At 38.8% G+C, this 19,985-nt stretch overlaps 1 protein-coding gene across 8 annotated transcripts in view; it reads right to left on the bottom strand.

The window, feature by feature from the left end:
- Positions 1–19,985, bottom strand: part of CFAP61 (cilia and flagella associated protein 61) — a 354,209-nt gene that overhangs the window by 260,349 nt on the left and 73,875 nt on the right. For all 8 annotated transcript variants that reach the window (XM_045194437.2, XM_045194441.3, XM_053927357.2 and 5 more), the window contains one exon: positions 14,219–14,378. In XM_045194437.2, the coding sequence (XP_045050372.2) occupies positions 14,219–14,378 (160 nt within the window). The remainder of the gene's footprint in view (positions 1–14,218; positions 14,379–19,985) is intronic.

Below are 19,985 nucleotides of genomic sequence, written 5' to 3'. Positions count from 1 at the left end.
CATTAATGGGACAAATGGGGAAACCTAAATGAGTCTGTGGATTAGATGGCAGTGACATATTCAAGTTAATTCTTTGATTTTGATGGACGTTTGAGGTTATAAAGCAGAGTGTTGCTGTATAGGAAACACTCAAGTATTTATCAGTGACTTGGCAATTTATTTTCAAATGGTTTAGGAAGAAAAACGTACCTGTAACTTTTCTGTAAATTTAATCATTTTCCCATTTTAAAAAAGAGAAGGGAAATTTTTAAAAAGCATTACTTTGGTGAAATTTCTGTGACTCAGTCAATTTTGTTGTTTTAAATCATTACCACCTAGTACTCTTCATAGCACATGTATCTTAGGTAGTTTACCTTGTATTTCAATTCATTTTGCATGGATTTTTTTCACATAAGATTATATTGTAACCATTTCCCCTCACTATTGGTAACTTTTTAATAGGCTACAGTATTTCTGTCCAGTGGATACTCACAAATTTGGCTGTGCCGCTCCTGAGGGAAATTTTGGATTTTTTAGTTTATTTATTTATTTGGATATATTTTGTTTGTTCATTTTAGTATTATGATTTAGCTTAGTGAATAGTCTTGAATATGTATATTTTTACAGGTTTAAGGTTATTTTCTCAGATTTGCTACAGTTGAGGTAAAAGAATATTAACATTTAATAGGTTCTGATAATCATTTCTAAATTGTATTCCAGTGTTGAATCAGCCAACCTTCATAGTTGTCTGAAACGCTGAGTTAGCCCATGGTCTAGAACTCTTAATTACAACACATATTTATAACTTAGTGGGCAAAAAGGGGGAGAAATAGATCTTGGGTTTTAATGTGCTTTTTAGTTTTATGGAAGCTGAATATTTTCCCACACTTATTATAAATAATATTTTTGTATAGCTAGTTTTGTGAAAAAAATACGTGTGTATATATATGTGTGTGTAAATATAAATTATATTTAAAAACATATATTTATTTTCAAATAACTTTTTAGGCCCAAGTATAGAACTGTTCCCATTGGGGAGCCACATCAGCAAATGTAAAGTTAGATTTAATTTCTGTGTCCCTGTACATGTTCCTCTTGACCAGAAATGCTCTCTATCCATTCAGCCAATCTCCAAATGCCAAACAGATTCTGAGCTCTATACTTAATTCCTTGTTTCTTTTCACCCCATTTTGCAATTCTCCAAAAGGATACTGTCCACTTCATGAAGTATTAAGTAAAGTGTAAAACACCAAAAGTCAGAGAAATCTGTAGTGTAGAAAAGGCTTGCAATCCCGGAGTAAAATAACTGGCCTCATGTTGAGCTTGGAAATAATACATTTTTCTTTGTTTGTTGCCATGTGCAAAGACTATGATTTTTAGTAATTGCTTCCTTAGTTGCTTCACTCAGATTAAATTAGGTAGGTCCATGATATTTTAAGAGTCCCACAAACCTTGTGTAAACAGACACAGAACCCACAGTGACCCCAATGCAGTGGGTGCAGTCCGCAGACAGCCAATTGAATCAGGGGAAAATTCAGAGTATTCACTAGCAGGCAATTGATTTTAAAGAGAAAAGTCAGCAGGATCAAACAGCCTGTTGGGAGGAAAATCCCCTAAATCACCCCTATCACCCTGTTTTCTAGTAACTAACTCCTGACTCCATATAGTGTAAGAGGCAAATTACTATAATTATCCAGCAACACAAGTGACATATCACCATTATTTTAAATATGGATTTTTTGCATAATCTTTCATTATTATCATTCAGCCTCCCATTTGGAAATGGGAAACAATAACAAACAGTGACCTATGCCCAAAAGAAGAGAGGTCACCAAAGAGAACAAATAAAAGGGCTATTTATATGTGAATATACTAAGAGAGATGTGTGTTATGGTTAAATACACTCTTGAAATTCATTAAATGCCTTCTCCCCTGCTTTATAAATATGGGCAAAAGAGACATTGCCTACTGAGAAAATAATTCCAGCAAATAATGATTATAGTGAATATAAATAAAGCCACTTTTCTTTCAAAGACATCAAGACGCTATATACAAATGCACTTGTATTTCTACCATTGTGAAACAAATCTGAGGACATTTTCTCATTGCTTTTTAGAAAAGAGGTAAGGGAGATAAGAAGGGAAAGAGGGAAACATCCATGCTAGAGAAGGACTGACTGATTGCCTCTCATCCACACTTGTGCCAGGGATGGAACCTGCAACCTAGATATGTGCCCTGACCAGTAATTGAACCCACAACGTTCCAGTTATGGGACAAAGTTCCAACCAGCTGAGCCTCACTGGCCAGGGAGATGCTGTTGTTCTTTAAAGGCATTTGAAAGGGTTTAGAAACCATTTTCAGCAACAGGTATTGTTAAATAACCAAAAGGCTCACCAAGATAGCTTTGGGGCAGTGACCCTAACAACAATCCTGGGCTTCAAATCTGGATCATCTCCTTCCTGGTATAGTTACCAGCCCAAGGGCTCCACCCTGAGAAGCCCCATAAGAGTTTACACTGTCAACCTTGAGAATTATCTCAGTCTGGGCACAGGTCTAGTATTACTTGTTTTGTCAACATCTCTAGCAAAGCATTAGTTAATTCTACAAAACCAAGGTTAACAAGAGTATATAATTTTGGAAGAGTGAAATTTTGGAACTTCCTATACAAATGAGACAACTAGTAGTTTAAAAAAAGACAAAATTCAAATTGTAACAATTATGAGAGTATACTATGCTTTGTATGAGTATTAAGTAGAGTGGAATTTGTTAACACTACCTGCATTATTGCCATGGCCTTGTAGCCTTGGCCACGAGGCTCCAGAGAATCATTGACTCCAGACCTTAAGATGTTATAGGCTGAATTGTATCCCCTCAAAATTCATTTAGGTCCCAACACCTAGTACATCAGAATGTGATTACATTTAGAGATAAGGCCTTTAAAGAGATAATTAAAGTAAAATGATGTCTTCTTTTTTTCTGGTATTGAGTTTTATAAGTTCTTTATAAATTTTAGATATTAACCCCTTATCTGATATATCTGCAAATATGTTCTCCCATTCAGTGGGTTGTCATTTTTTAAATTCTTATTTCCCTTGCCTGAGGTGATACATCAGAAAAAATATTGTGATGAGCAATGTCTGAGATTTTTCTGCCTGTTTTCTTCTAGGACTTCTATGGTTTCAGGTCTAATATTTAAATCTTTAATCCATTTAGAACTTTTTCTTGTTTGTGGTGCAAGAAGGTGGTTTAGTTTCATTTTTTTGCACGTGTCTGTCCAATTTTCCTAACACCATTTATAGAATAAACTATCTTTAGCCCATTGTACATGCTTGCTTCCTCTTTCGAATATTAATTGACTATAGAGGTATGGGTTTCTGTCTGGGCTCTCTATTCTGTTCCATTTATCTATATGTCTATTTCTATGCCAGTACCATGTCTTTTTCATTACTATGGCCTTATAGTACAGTTTGATATTAGTTAGCATGATTCCTTCAATTTTGTTCTTTTTTCTTGGGATCACTGTCACTATGCAGGGCCTTTTGTGATTCCATATAAATTTTTAAAATAATTGCTCTAGTTCTGTGAAATATCATTGGTATCTTCATGGGAATTGCATTGAATCTACAGATTGCTTTGCATAGTATGGACATTTTAATGATGTTAATTTGTCTTATCCATGAACACGGTATGTGCTTGTACTCGTTTGTATCTTCTTCAATTTCTTTCTTCAATGTCTTACAATTTTCTGAGTACAGGTCTTTTACATCCTTGGTTAGGTTTATTCCTATATATTTTATTCTTTTTAAAAATATATATATTTATTGATTATGCTATTACAGTTGTCCCATTTCCCCCCCTTTACTCCACTCCATCCTGCCCACCCCCTCCCTCCCACATTACCCCCCTATAGTTCATGTCCATGGGTCATGCATATAAGTTCTTTCGCTTCTACATTTCCTATACTATTCTTACCCTCCCCCTACCTATTTTCTACCTACCATTTATGCTACTTATTCTCTGTACCTTTCCCCTCTCTCTCCCCCTCCCACTCCCTTGTTGAAAACCCTCCATGTGATCTCCATTTCTGTGGTTCTGTTTCTGTTCTAGTTGTTTGCTTAGTTTGCTTTTGTTTTGGTTTTAGGTGTGGTTGTTTATAACTGTGAGTTTGCTGTCATTTTTACTGTTCCTATTTTTGATCTTCTTTTTCTTAGATAAGTCCCTTTAACATTTCATATAATCAGGGCTTGGTGATGATGAACTCCTTTAACTTGTCCTTATCTGAGAAGCACTTAATCTGCCCTTTCATTCTAAATGATAGCTTTGCTGGATACAGTAATCTTGGATTTAGTCCCTTGCCTTTCATGATTTGGAATACTTCTTGCCAGTCCCTTCTTGCCTGTAAGGTCTCTTTTGAGAAATCAGCTGAGAGTCTTATGGGAACCCCTTTGTAGGTAACTGTGTCCTTATCTCTTGCTGCTTGTAAGATTCTCTCCTTCTGTTTCATCTTGGCTAATGTAATTATGATGTGCCTTGGTGTATTCCTCCTTGGGACCAGCTTCTTTGGGACTCTCTGAGCTTCCTGGACTTCCTGGAAGTCTATTTCCCTTGCCAGATTGGGGAAGTTCTCCTTCATTATTTGTTCAAATAAGTTTTCAATTTTTTGTTCTTCCTCTTCTCCTTCTGGCACCCCTATGATTCGGATGTTGAAACGTTTCAACATGTCCTGGAGGTTCCTAAGCCTCTTCTAATTTTTCCGAATTCTTGTTTCTTCATTCTTTTCTGGTTGGATGTTTCTTTCTTCCTTCTGGTCCACACTGTTGATTTGAGTCCCAGTTTCCTTCCCATCACTATTGGTTTCCTGTACATTTTCCTTTGTTTCTCTTAGCATAGCCTTAATTTTTTCCTCTAATTTGTGACCAAATTCAACCAATTCTGTGAGCTTCCTGATTACTAGTGTTTTGAACTGTGCATCTGATAGGTTGGCTATCTCTTCGTTGCTTAGTTGTATTTTTTCTGGAGCTTTGATATGTTCTTTCATTTGGGCCATTGTTTTTTGGGGGGTTTTTTTTTGGTCTTGGCGTGCCTGTTATGTAAAGGGGTGGAGACTTAGGTGTTCACCAGGGCGGGGTAATGCTGGTAGCTGTACTGTGACGCTGTATGTTGGGGAGGGGCCGAGAGGGTGCAATGGTGCTTGCTCCACTCTCTGCCAGATTTTACTCACTCCCTCTGCCACCCACAATCAAACTGGGCCCCTCTGGTGCTGATTCCCGAGTAGGTGGGCCTGTGCACTCTCTAGGACCCTGTGGGTCTCTCCAACGACCTCTCCTGTGAGGCTGGGAGTCTCTCCTGCTGCTGCCTCAACCCCCATGGGTGTTTCCAATCAGAGGTTTGAGGCTTTATTTCCCCACGCTAGAGCCCTGGCTTGCGCAGTCCGCTTCGCCCCCCTGCCATTCCTCCTGGTTTATCTATGCACAAATGCGGGGCCACAGCGTCTGCTAGCCACCACCTTGTGGGGTCTGCTAGCTGCAGCCTGGCCTGCCCTGTTCCACAATCCACCACCTCACTGGGTCCGCCAGCTGCCGCCTGGCAGTGAGACCTCTCTGCCCAGCTGCCCGTCTCAGCCCCTCCTACCAGTCTAGATGAATATTTCTTCTTGATCTCCTTGGTTGTTGGACTTCCATACAGTTCGATTTCTGTCAGTTCTGGTTGTTTTTTGTTTTTAAATTTGTTGTTGTCCTTCTTTTGGTTGTGCAAGGAGGCACAGTGTGTCTACCTACACCTCCATCTTGGCTGGAAGCTCTCATATCCACCTATTTTATTCTTTTTGAAGCCACTGTGAATGGGATTGTTTTCTTAATTTTTCTTTCTGACAGCTCATTATTGGTATATAAAAATGCAATTGATTTCTAGATATTAATTTTGTATCCTGCTACTGTGGAAAGCAGTATGGAGTTACATCAAAAAATTAAAATTGGACCCTGGCTGGTGTGGCTCAATGGTTGGAGCATTGTCCCATAACTGAAAGATTGTTGGTTAAATTCCTGGTCAGGGAACATACTTAGGTTGCAGATTTGATTGTGGTCCAGTGTAGTCACAAATGGCCCCCAGCCCAGATGTATTCTATCTCCAGCCCCAGTGTGGATACTTAGTCTGGATGCAGGTGGAAACAATTCATCAATGCTTTTCTCACACATCAATGTTGCTCTCTCTCCGTTCCTCTCTCTCTAAAAAATCAAATGAAAACAATGTCCTGAGTTGAGGATAAAAAAATAAATAAATATGGAACTGCCTTATGACCCAGTGATTCCACTTCTGGGAATCTATTCAAAGAAACCCAAAACACCAATACGAAAGAACACAGCACCCCTATGTTTATTGCCGCATTCTTTACAGTAGCCAAGATTTGGAAGCAGCTGGAATATCTATTAGTAGATGAGTGGATAAAACAGCTATGGGAGGTTTACACAATGGAATACTACTCAGGCATGAAAAAGAAGAAAATTTATCCTCTGTGACAGTATGGATGGTCCTGGAGAAAATTATGCTAAGGGAAATAAGCCAATCAGAGAAAGACAAACACCATATGATTTCACTCATATATGAATCCAACGAACAAAGTGAACTAACCAGCAAAACAGAGACAGACTCATAGACAGACAGCAGGCTGACAGCTCTGGGTAGAAGGCATTTGGGGGTTGAGGGATTGAGTGAAAAAGAAAAAAGACTCACGGACACGGACAACAGTGTTGTTATTGTGGTGGGTGTGGAGGGTGGGTATAGATGGAAGAGGGAATAAGATGAATAAATGGCAATGGAAAAAATACAATAAAACAGCACAGTTATAGTAAAAAAAATGCTGTCCTATAGGTGAGCCCTAATGCAAGAAGACTTTATCTGCACAAGGAAGAGATTAGGAAATGGACAGGGATAGAGGAAAGACCACATGAAGACACTGGAGAAAGCAGCAACCTAGAAGCCATGGAGAGTCCTCAGAAGAAATCAACCCTGCCAATAACCAGATCTCAGACTTCAGTCCTCAGAACTATGAGAAAATAAATATCTATTGTTTAAGCTCCCCAGTCGGTGGTACTCTGTTATGACAGCCCAAACAACCTTATACAGAGCCCTAGTGGGTCACTGGTTAAATAACTGTAGAACATACTGCACATTAAAATAGATGTCCTGAGATAAATAATGAAAATATTTTGGCAGAAATACTGCTATTCTCTGTAGACAAGTGTTTCATCCATATTTGGAATCCATGTTAAAATAAGAATAAAGTAAAATACAAGGCAACCAGGCATGTAAAATAGAACCTTAGGAAGACAGGCTAAAAGACTTGTCCTTTATTTTGTTGATAAACAATAAATAAGACTTGATTTAGCTATCGTTTCTTAGAGCTGGCACATGCAGAGTGGTTCCAGATGTTTCCTTACCATACAAAAGAATCTGAGGCCAGAAGAAAGTGTATATTCAATGAAAAGAAACTTAAGATGTAAAGAAACACTTCATAACAATAAGTGATATTTTTTTAATTTAAAAGGCAACATTGCTATGTTTTATGTGAAGATTATATGAAAATTACATTGCAAAGGATCTTTTAAATGTATAGTAAGCAGCACTTTTCCTGCGTGAGTTGATTGTAGGGGCTACATTGGTTATTCATTTGAAAGCCCACAATTCTGTTATATAAAATTATATTTCTCCCTACCAATGGCACATTAAGTTCCACAGAGATTCTGTATGGTAGGCCCCAGATATATAATGAGATTCACAGATCTGAATCTTGCAGACAGGGTTCATTTAAAACAGACTCCTGCTCCCCAGGTCAGACCAACCTACATGACAAACGAAAGTTTTGTTTTTTGCTTGTTTCTATTTTTTTGAATTTTAACTAAAAATTGTGGCAATGCCAATAAAGCTGTAGAAACACAGTCTGTGCCCTATTTTGCCTTATGTATCATCAAGAAAATTGCTAGCTCAATTCTGTTTCCAAAGTCTTCACTGTGACGATGCAGTGAATAAAAGACACAGCTTGATTTGCAAAGGCTGGGCAAGGCCAGTGGTGAGGCCTATTGGGAAAAAAATATATTGTTTTGAGCCACTGTATTGTCACTCAAGGAATATATTCATACTGCTAGGCATATGGAATATTCCGATATGTGTTCAGAGATTCAGCATCTATTTCTTTATGAATTCTTCCAATATTCAGAGAACTTGCTACTTCTTAACTAGGTACTCCACTAAATAAAAATATAAACTTTTGTTAGATTTTCCTTATACTAGGACAAAATCTGCATCTTCAGGCATTGTTCCCATTGGCCTCAGTTTAGTCCCAAGATTTAGTAATTAAAAAACAAAATTTACAAGTGTATGTGATAAGTTATATATGCAAAATGGATGACTAAAAAACTAAAACATGTACAAATTAGTCGAGTAAAATGCCAATTGCATATACATAAACTTTTTTTTCAATTTTTAAATTATTTTATTGTTGTTCAATTACAGTTGTCTGCATTTTCTCCCCACCTCTCTACCCCACACAGCCAAACCCACCTCCCTCCCCTGCTTCCACCCTCCCCCTTGGTTTTGTCCATGTGTCCTTTATAGTAGTTCCTGAAAACCCTTCTCCCCACTACCCCTCCCCCCTCCCCTCTGGCTATTATTAGATTGTTAAACTTTTTAGATTAGATGTTAACTTCTGATATGGCTGATAAGATGAAGGCCCCAGGCTGATCAGAATTCATGTAAATAACTAAAGGAGAGCCACTGTATTAGCTTAAGAATGTAGAGCTGGGACATTATTCTGCTTGGAAGGGTTGAGGCTGGTATGAAATTCCAAGTTTCACAGCTGGTGGGAAAAGCCCATACCCTGAGTCAAGGATTTCAGAGGCAGTTTATTCAAGAGGTGATTCCAGGAAGCACCAGGCGGGTGGTGAGGAATAAAGGGAAGGGAGGAGCTAATAAAGTATGTGCCATTAAGTTGCCTGTGGAAATGGGGTTCTTGCAGGATCATGAAAAAAGCACTTCCAGAATCTTGCATGAGAGGATGAGATGTAGTGGTAAGATTTATTGAAGCTGGAGCAAACACGAAGGACTGTCCCCAGGTGCCCAGAAACTCTCTCATCCATGGCTAGGTGGTTCAGCTCTGTCCCACTGAGGAAGAAGTCCAGCCTTGTCTTCATCAAGTCAAGAAGAAGAGCCATCATCCAGAAGTTCTGTGCCATCATTCAGTCCATGCCAAAGCTTAGTCCAGTTTAGTCTCTGAACCCAGCCAGCTAGCTTAGTCTCTGTTCCTGGCTATGCTCCAGCTAGTGCTTCATTGTGATACCCAGGCCCTCACATGGAGTCTGCTGGGAACCCACACTTGGGCCCACATGACTGCTAGGCCCACATGGCTGCTACAAAGCAAGAATGTGTGAATGAACCAGCAAATAAATGCATGTTATGAAGAGAGGCTTTTGTTAAGCTTTGATTATATCACCTTAGGCTTTCAAACTGACCAATCTCTTTCCCAAACCTCCACTGGCTTGAGCTGGGCTCTCCCCCTAACCAATCCAATTCCTAGATCTTCCAGGGTTCTATGTCCCTTACCCAATCCAATCCTTTTTCCAGCCTAGATTCCTTCCCATTATGGTCGCCATCTTGGCTTCTACTGCACATGTCCCAAAGTTCCGTTGCCTTATCTGGTTTCTACTGCTCATATGCCCAGCAGAAGAATTTCCCCTTTGTTATTTATTCTTCCACCCCTCCACAATCAGGGTGAGTAGACTAGTTGTACCTCAGGGAGACTGGATAGCCAGCTCTTCCTCCTTAAACAGGGAGATGGAGGGGTGTTAATCCTGTTGGCAGGGCAGCTATCCCCTGGGGTGTGTGAAGATGCAGTTTCCAACCTAATTAAGCTTAGCCAGTTTTGCTCCCTTCTCTTTTATTAATATTTAGCTATCTACACAAACAACTACACAGATTACCACTGTGGATAGCTGGAACTTAATTCTATGGAAGAACTCTAGGAAGCATTATAAAACTCATGTTTCCCAGTTATCCTGCCTGAAGGGTGAGGGAGCTGGTGTTTATACCCTGACTGCTACCAGTTGTGTATAAATGTTTTCACAGAGGGTGGGTAAAAAACTAGAACAGCAGTGTCTTGGTGAGGGTTCCCTGAGAAGCAGGCATGCAATCAAGAACTTAAGCTCAACCATTTATTTGGGAAATGATAGAGAACATAGCAGTAAGGGAGCAATGATGTGAGATGGAAACAGAGACTGCTCCTGGAGTATTAACTTCCTGGCACTTCTGTCCTGTCTCTGGCATAGGGCAGAGTAGCCATCCACAGTTTAGACAAATCCTGCAAACACAGGGGTGAAAATTCTAGCAGAAGGAATTTGTTCAGAGCACACACACACACAAAATAGTCTTAAGGCAGGATAGAAAGAAGTTAGGGACAACTCCCAACAAGTGGAGTGAGCAAGTAGGAACAGAGTTCACAGGCCAGTAAACTATTAGGTCCTCTCATCAGGGCCCCCACCTCCATGCATGATCAAAGGAAACAGTTGTGGCAGGAACCCCCTGCAATGGTCATATAAGTCAAAAACACAAGAACTAGTTAAAACTAGATCATTCCAAGATGGAGGAAATATTGACCAGAGGCCAACCTGAAAGCTCATTATACCATCATTATAATGAAAAGTGACACCACAAATTAAGGGGAGTCCCAGGGGAGTGAACTCTGTGACACTTCCAGAAGAATGGATCATATTAGGAACAAGATCCCCTCCTGAAGGCAGAGAGGGTATTTGACACCACAAAATTCAAAAACCAGGATCACATAAAATGCCAGGAATTGACTGCGTGCACAACTTACTCACAAGTTGGCCTGTGTCCACTTGAAAACAAATTCTCGCTTCTTTCAAAACAGCACTCATTCCCTGTCATCTCTTTGTGTTTACCTGAATAAAACTTGCTTCCATTCTTTCTCCAAACTTCTTGAAACCTGTCCTGCATGAGTCAAGAGCCTGGAGGTCACCTGACACGTGACCTCTGTGAAAGGTCCCAGACTATGCCAGGACAGGGACAGACCCCAGCATGGAACCAGTTTAGTGATAGGCTCAGGGATATGGGCATGCCACTGAGAACTCATTAAAGTGATAACTCAAATAACTTGAAGTGAAAAAACTGATCATGTATCTAGTGTAGCAGAATCCCCTCTGGAGTTTTCAGTCAAAGCCATCCAAGATAAAGTCACCTTGCCAAGCAGAGAGGGATGGGTCTGGTCGCTGGGTCAGCTCCTGATGACCTTTAAATTTTGAATGAACTTGAGCAGGTGTTAAAAGACTCAGAATCACCTATCCTAGCTCTTCTACACCAAGTTATGGGAATAAAATGAGATAATATACATGAAAATCCTTTGAAAAGTAGAAAGCACTAAACAAAATACAAGGTATAAGGCACAATTATGTTTGCCCATCTGAAACAAGAATCTTAGTTCATATTTTAGAGAAATTATATTTCCTTTAACTTGAGACTTTCATCAGAAAAAACGAAAAGTAGATCATAGCACATTTAGAATCTTCTCTGGAGCCTCATTCTTTGTTGTTGATAAGAAGATGGCAGCAAAATGTGTTGATGACTCTTTTCTTAGATATAATAAGCTGTTGATTATTTGTGAATCCATCCCTGAGTTATTTGGTAGTCTACAATAGTGCTCCCTGGTGAGAATTTCATAATCATCTTTATATCAGTGAATGTAAGGCTGGATTTTCAAAGATAAACAAGGCACAGATAACACAAGTTTTCTTATTTCCTTTATTTACCATCCTATCTTGAGATAACTGATTTTAAGTAAAAATATTAAAGGCTGTAGAGAGATATAGGACTTCTTTCAACTTCCATATCTCTATGTGCATTCACTAAACAGAGATATACTAGATTATGTGTGTTTTTAAGTCTCAATGTTAAATTCTTTTCTCCCCATAAAGTTTGTAAGATAGGATTTTTCCATTCAACACATATGGAACATGAGTAGCCTCAGAGCTACTCAAGAACACACAGGAATAGACTATATCTTTTCAACTTGTTTTTAATAACAACAGTAACAAGGGGAAAACAAACAAGTTTTTTCAGGATTTACTCTGTGCTTGGTACTGAACTAAGCATATCATGTAGATTCTAACATTTAATCTTCCCAACAACTCTCTGGCTTAAATACTACTTTTTACCTCCATTTTATACATGAGAAAGTTGAGCCATAAAACCTATTTAATGCCACCTCCAATAAGAATTTATACATTTGAAAATGACAATAACTTATGACTGAAGATTGTCTCATGCTGAAAATTTCCTTCAGTACACTCCAATATCTCTTTGCTAAGAAGCATGAGTGAGTCAGCCTTCACTATTAAAAACTAATGACCTTTAATCTCTCTTTTGGGAAGAGTACAAGGTCTGAACAGAAAAAGTTGAGCCATTGTTAATATGATGAGAATGGTTTGTGTGACATCAATGTAACCTGGCAGCCAAGGAGAGTGGACTGGAATGTGCATGCATGAATGGTAATGACTTCACTGTCCTAGTTGGTGGGGGTGGTAGATACCACTGAGTGAGCATGTGTGCTGTGTGGCCATCACATTCAAAATGACTGAGCACGTAGAGCAACGAATATGCATCAAATTTTGCATTAAGCTTGAACATTTCTCTGAGGACCCTATTTGGATGATTCAGAAGGCTGTAGCTATGGGCAACTGGTGACTGGCAGCTTCATCACAACAAAGAGGCTGCTCATGCATCACATCTTATACAGTTTTTTGGCAAAATATCAAATCACCCAGTGACTCAGCCACCCTACAGCCCAGATTTGGTGTCCTGTGACTTCTGCTTTTCCCAAAATTAAAATTACCTTTAAAAGGGAAGAGATTTCAGACTGTCAGTTAGATTCAGGAAAATATGATGGGGCAGCTGATGGCAATCGGGAGGTCCCAAGGTGCATATTTTGAAGGGGACTGAGGTGTCATTGTCCTATGTACAATGTTTCTTGTATCTTCTTCAATAAATGTCTCTATTTTTCATGTTACATGGCTGGATACCTTCTGGACAGACCTCATATAGTCATTAGTGCAAAAAGAAAACACGTCTTCATCTATGGCTCTGCAAGTTCTGTGTCATAGGTGAACATTCAGATGAGCTTGTACATTCATACACTTGGTTTCCTGTCGAGGCGATACTGACTCTTGCCATTGTTCAGATTAACAAGAAATTTGCCACCACTCAATGTGCTCATTTTTCTATTTTGAACAATCTTGTTATATAATCTTGCAGACACGAGAAAGCAGAACAATTCAAAATGCCCTTATTTTAACCTGAGAAGACTCAAGTAAGTGAAAGGCCAATCACAAAGAAGTAACAATTGCTAACAATGAAGACCTATACTTACTGAGCACTAGAGTAAAGCCCTTGAATAGGTAACCTCAGTGAAACTTCACAACTCCCTATGTGTAAGGTATTACTATTGTTTCTATTCTAAAAATGAAAAAAAAAAACCAAAAAACAGGTTTAGATAAATAAACTCACATACCTTGCCTGCATCTGTCTGATTTAACAACCAAACATTTAATAGCAAAGATACCCAGGGACGCAGTAAGACCTCATTAAATTATTGTAAAATACCAAAGTTTGAGATTATCTAATTTCAGTTGGCGAAAACCCTGATACACACAATGTTTTAAAAATCAATTTTTATAATGTTTTAAAAATCAATTATATTATATGGCTAGAAATAAGCTAAGCAAGTTAAAATGACTACTTGCAATAAACCAGCACTGCATAATCATTTGTTAAAGACACCAACACAGAAGCACTAAGTGGTAGGATTAAAAAGGCCTATAGAACTTCTTGGGTGATCGACTTGAAAAATTTACTTATAATTGCACTTTCATGTGTCGTGTGTTTCTGTGTAAAAAGTCTGAAAGACCACCAATTATATCATAAACATTCCAAAGGCAGATATTCTGATTTTAGAAAGCCTTAAGCTAAAAGGCCACTATGTCTAACTAAACTAAAATTTAAAATTTAGGCTATCTGAGTTCATAGATACGTGCACAAAGATTCGATTAAGCATGAAAACTACACCTTAAAGAGAATTTGAGAAGGAGATATAAAATTAGTCCCATCACTTAGTAAGAAGCACAGTTGTAGATAAGGCATGGATTTAATTCCTGGTATGTTCCCATGATAGCCCCCGTACCTTGACTTCCTTGTACACTTAGCTCTTGTGGTAGTTCCAGAACATCATCGGGATGTGGGACGCAGAGTCCATGGAAGAGCACCAAGTCAAAGCACTCATGTAGGAGCTGCATGTTCACTCTTGAGCACACACTCATGAACCCAACAGCTACACCTTCCACCTGAAACATCCAAAATATCTCATCATGCTATCAGACCTCAAATGAATTCTCATCATGAAACTTCCATGAGCCCATAGCACGTGGGTGGCTGGTAGTTTGGCAGGCATTTTGAAATGTTTAAGGGAAGGAGCAGTATTTTCCTTTAGTAGCTCTAGTGTCTAGCACAACGCATGGCACACACAACATCTCAAAGCAATGTTTGATAAATGACCACTGTGTACAATCCTAGAAATGGATATGTAACATAGGGAAGCTGCCAGAGAGCCCTTGCGGGAAAACTATTTGGAATTTAACATGTGCATTCTTTACCCAGACAATGTTCCTGTCTGCCCCATGTTCTTTTTATTATCCCACTGCAAACCTAGCCTTCTGTCCACTCTCCTGCCCTCTATCATGCACAGTTCACAGTAAGACCAGCCACTGTTCCAGTGTCCATCTGATTGACCCCCGAGTCAGAGAAAGTTCAAGGTTGCTCATTCTTCAATTATCTTAATTCATTTATTTGATTAGATGGTCTCATGGAGAGGAGATATAAGGACAGAGGTTTGGTGAAAATGTTTGAGTAAACTCAATTCATGGGTCTAATCTGCAAATGCATCCATCACCTCCCAGCATCATAACAGATACCTGGTTTATACCTCTTGCAATAGTCCCTGTGATTGTTGGCCTTTGATGAGGTAAGAATATGAGTGTAATACAGTGATAAAATAAGAAATATATATTTGATCTTCATTCCTGGTCCGAGAGCAAGCTCCAAAAACACTTGCAATTTCCTGAAAGGATCATCTTTTGTTTTTTCATAATAGCACCTTGCAAGGATACCTAAGTTTATGCTAATAAGGTGACTCTGAAAATGGGGGCTAGTTGTCAGAGGAACCAAACATGTGGTTTGAGGGTTGGAACTTTCAGTCCCACCCCATGACCTCACAGGAGGGGAGAGGGGCCAGAGATCAAGTTCAATCACCAATGGCCAATAATACAATCAATCATTAATAGAGCCACCATAAAAAACCCTAAACAACTGGATTAAGGAGTTTTTGGTTTGGTGAACACACTAAGGTATTGGGAGGTAGTTCACCCAAGATGGGCATGAAAGTTCCACACCCCTTCTTCCTCTACACCTTACTCTATGTATCTTTTCCATTTGACTGTTCCTGAGTTGTATCTTTTATAATAAACAAGTAAGAGTAAGTAAAGTATTTCCCTGAGTTCTATGAGCTGTTCAAGTAAATTACTGAACCCAAGGAGGGTGTTGTGGGAACCCTGATTTATAGCCAGTTAGTCAGAAGTACAGGTGACAATCTGGGACTTGCAACTAGCTTCTGAAGTGGGAGCAGTCTTGTGGGCATGAGCCCGAAATGTGTGGGGTTTGTGCTAACTCCAGGTAGTGTCAGCATAGAATTGCAGGACATTCTAGAGGGCTGCTGTGGAAAAAACCCTACAAATTTGGTGTCAGAAGTGCTGTGATTAGAGGAAACAAGTTATCTTTTAATGAGTATCTACCTAATCTGCATCTTTATTGGTACTAAAATGTAAATTAACAAAATTTAATACTATCATATTCCACATTAAGAGATGACTGTGACTGAAATTCTTTATTATATCTCTTCAATAATTCTGCATTTCATTCTTCTCTGCAAGATAAGCATTTAAAATTTTTAAAGAGAGAAAATGTATTAGTTCGTTAGTTAACTAATCTTATTGTGGTAATTGTTTTGCAATATATATGTACATCAAATCATTTTATTGTACAACTTATATAATGTTGTAAGTCAATTATATCAGTAAAATTTGGAAAAATAAATAAGCCTCACATACATAATTTCTGTTATTACATGGATTTTAAGCAAATTCTGACTGACTGATTTGACTCTGCCAGCTCTTGTTAGAAACCAGCATTAGTCCCTCAAGTGTTGAGACTATTTTTTTGAGACAATCATTCTGCTCAAAAAGTAGAACTCAACAATCATAGGCATTCTCTAGTCCCATAAATGTCCAGTTGGGGAAAATGGTTAATACTTTAACCCAGTGATTTTCAACCAGTGTGCTGCAAGAATTTTTAAAACATGCAATACCTGAACTCTTGTATTTAGTCAGGGGCAATGATCTCTTTTCCTTAGAATGTCAAAGAAAAAAATGACAACAGCCAACACAACAATATCAGTCTGGTGTGAATGCCCTGCCTTTACCCATAAATACATAGGTCATGTAACAGAGTTGCATCTTATTGGTCATGTCACATAAGTTTGCATCTGATTGCTTAATTCTTGGTATCAGAAATCCTTGTATACAAGTATTGGCACCTGATTTTCTAAGAAGTCACTTTGGAGCAAAAAGAGTGAGTATTTACTATTACATATTTTTGTAAATCAATCAAAATTACACCTATTTTTGTCAGATTGGCAAAAAATATATTTTTGGTGTACCACAAAATTTTAATAATTAGTTTATGTGTTCCATGAGATGAAAAGGTTGAAAATTGTTACTTTAACCTACTAAAGAAGAAAATTAAGGTATAATAATGTGCAGCTTTTTAAATGGTACAGAAAAATTAGGTATTAAACTATTTGTTCTCAAATGTGTCTACTAGTTTAAAACCATTTGTTCTCAAAAATGTATTTGAAAAATACATGTGAAACTCCCTTTATTTTCTCCTTAATGCTAAAATACAAGAGGAATATTTAAAACTTAATATTCCATGCATATTCTTTTCTTTACAGTGCCCCCCAATGATACTAGTCAGCTATAAGCCTGAATTTACCCAGCTGTTTTATAAAGCCATTGACACTTTAATAAAAGTCCAAAATAAACATTTTAATTTTTTTCCCCAAATAACAAGTGATTGTTTGTCTTGTTTGCACTCGTGAACAAAGGCTGTGTAGCTGCAGTTGTCTAGCTTCTCTGTAATTTTAGGCTCAAAACTCAGCAGACGCTGATTAACCAATCCATCTACCATATGTGCAGAAAGAGATGGCCAGCTTCAATCTCGGCAGGGAAAATTGGCACCCATCTTAGTGCACATGGAGATGTCCTTCTAATCTACAGCCATGCTGGTGCAAAGAAACTTCCATGGCCTGAAATACCTTTTGCTGGCTTTACAGCGAGCTGCAGGCACGAGATAAGAATGTATTATTTATAAGACTGCTGTTAGTAACAACCTATTACACTAATGGCTCATTGTGTTTGGAATTTGATTTCAAATGGCATGGATCACACATTCTGAGGAAAATGAGAAAAACATGTTTTGCCATTAGGAACAAAGATTTAACATTCTCCAATTCTATAACCTGTTATATTCCCATCATTCATCCTGGGTTGTGACAATTCACAAAAGTTCACAATTATGGACTGCCACACAGCAAGGGCATATTGTGGAAGTGCCTGCTTTTTCCTTTGGGTTCTTTCAGATAACCATTCTGATTTGAGAAACACTCTTTTGAATTATGAATTTGTGGAAGTGTTCAAATGCATCTTTTTGTGTGTATGTTTTCTGGAAAAATAAATTGATTTAATGGACTTTTTTTACTTGTACAATGAAAAAGCACTGGTTGCTGGCTGCCATCTATCCTCCAGGTACAGGTGAAGACATCACAAAGGTGTCATTAATTATCATATACTGAATCGTATATATTGTTGCTGTTGTTTTTCCTATGATGATCTACACGATGGTACACGAGGCTCAGATTACTAGAAAATCATATGTGCAGTGGCTTTGTCTTCACAAGCAGGTCCATTTGTAGATACATGTGCACTGTATCATTCATGCTTCCGTGTAAAAGGTCACTCATCCCTTTTGAGTGGCAATACTCCACCATGAGGTGGCCCTCAATGTGACCACTGACTTTGATTCCCCTCTTCTGGATGCCAAGGCCATGGCTGAGCTGGCACGTTCTGCCTATACACAGGTCAGCAGTAGTGAGTAGTGCCTACTTACTACTGCTGCCCATGCCATAGATGAGGTCAAAGCGCATGCTCTGCCTATCTGTCTCTAGGAGTCACACTTGGCCTCTAACTTCCCTTCCCTGAAATCTCAGTTTGGAGTAAACAACAGATGTCAAGGTAAGTCAGGACAAAGTTATGAAAAGCAACTTGCAGCAAAGTGATGACTCAAAATTCCTCCAAAGGAGCTATCAAGCCAAAGAATGTCCTCACAGTTAAAAACCTTTCATGAAGAGCTTCTCACATGGCACAGGCATAACTCTCATAAACATTGTATATGCATGGCCTGCAACTACTGCAGGCTGGTCTGGTAAGAGACAGACTTGTTGTACTTTATTCTATTATCTCTGGTCAACTGGAGTCACCTAAAAGCATGGTAAACCAGTAAATGCCTAATTGGCATTTTGGGGGAAAAGCCCTCATTTGCATCAATGGCCAACTTCCATGATGTAAATACTCCCCTTATGGCCAATCTTAAGCTACCAATGTAATGTCACCGAACAGGGAACTGGAAATGGATGCTCAGTACCCACCATTATATAGCATTCCTACTCTACAGAGACCACAGAGATAAATAACCTCAAGAGTATAGATAATAGTAAAATAATTAGGAAGTTATGAGTGTTGAGCATTTATTAACTTTGTTTTTAATGTAATTTATCATATTGTAAGTTTACATAATTTAATTTTTAATAATAACTGTGTTTAACAACCAGCTTACAAAATTACTAAAGACTTAACAATTGCTCTTGTAAGCCAAAGAGAGCTAGTTCCAGATACCACTGCCTAAAGATCCAGCCTGAGAAAGTCCAGGTGGTTGGGAGAATGACACAGAGAGACAGGTAGGAGGGCAGTGACAGCACTGATCTTGAACCCAAAAAGGCTTTAACTCACTGGATACAGCTTCATACAGATTTAAGATCTGCTCCCAAATCCTAAACTTGATTTCCCCTTGATAGTATAAAAATCCCTCTCCGTCTCCCTCAAGGGGTCCTGCTTCTGCCCTTCCATTTAAGACTGAGTCTGTGGTTTCATCTTCAGAGAACACAAAGCTCCTGATGTCTAAGGCAGCACAACCTCTTGAAGACTGGCTCTTTAGAGACATCAAAGGATCCTTTCAGGGTTGGGATTGCAATTTTCGGCCAGCAACTTTCTTCTGATGTTTACAGACAATAAAAATGTGTAACATATGACTAGAGAAAGAGAGAATATGAGGGAAGAACCCAGTGCAGCTGCTCTTCACAAGCACTAACCCAATGATTCAGATTGAAACTAGCACCTTGAAACCAAAGAGTAAAAGGCCTTCTCCAGAGTAACATCAGCATGGTGGCAGAGTAAAGATGTCCATCATTTTTGTCCTCCCACTCAACAGCAACTATTTGGCATCTATCCATGGACAAAAGTGCTTTTGAAGGAGCAGTAAAATCCAGCACCATATGCAACAGGGCCTGGGAGGACTCTTGCCTACTGTGCAACAGGAAATAGGCAGACAGACACCAAACCTGCCTGTGGACCCTGCAGTGGCCTGTGAACTGGCTCTAGCACCTCTTGTCAGTTAGCCAGTGGAGAATATTAACTTAAATAATCACTCACAGAGGAGAGCCTCTGTGAAAGCACAAGTTTCCAGAGAAGTTCCAAGACTTGGTTGAAGCAAACATAGGATGAGTT

The sequence above is a fragment of the Desmodus rotundus genome, chromosome 6 (assembly GCF_022682495.2).
Source record: "Desmodus rotundus isolate HL8 chromosome 6, HLdesRot8A.1, whole genome shotgun sequence".
NCBI classification, from domain to species: Eukaryota; Metazoa; Chordata; class Mammalia; order Chiroptera; family Phyllostomidae; genus Desmodus; species Desmodus rotundus.
The sequence above is the reverse complement of the archived record's forward strand: the minus strand, read 5'-3'. Positions and strand labels throughout refer to the sequence as shown.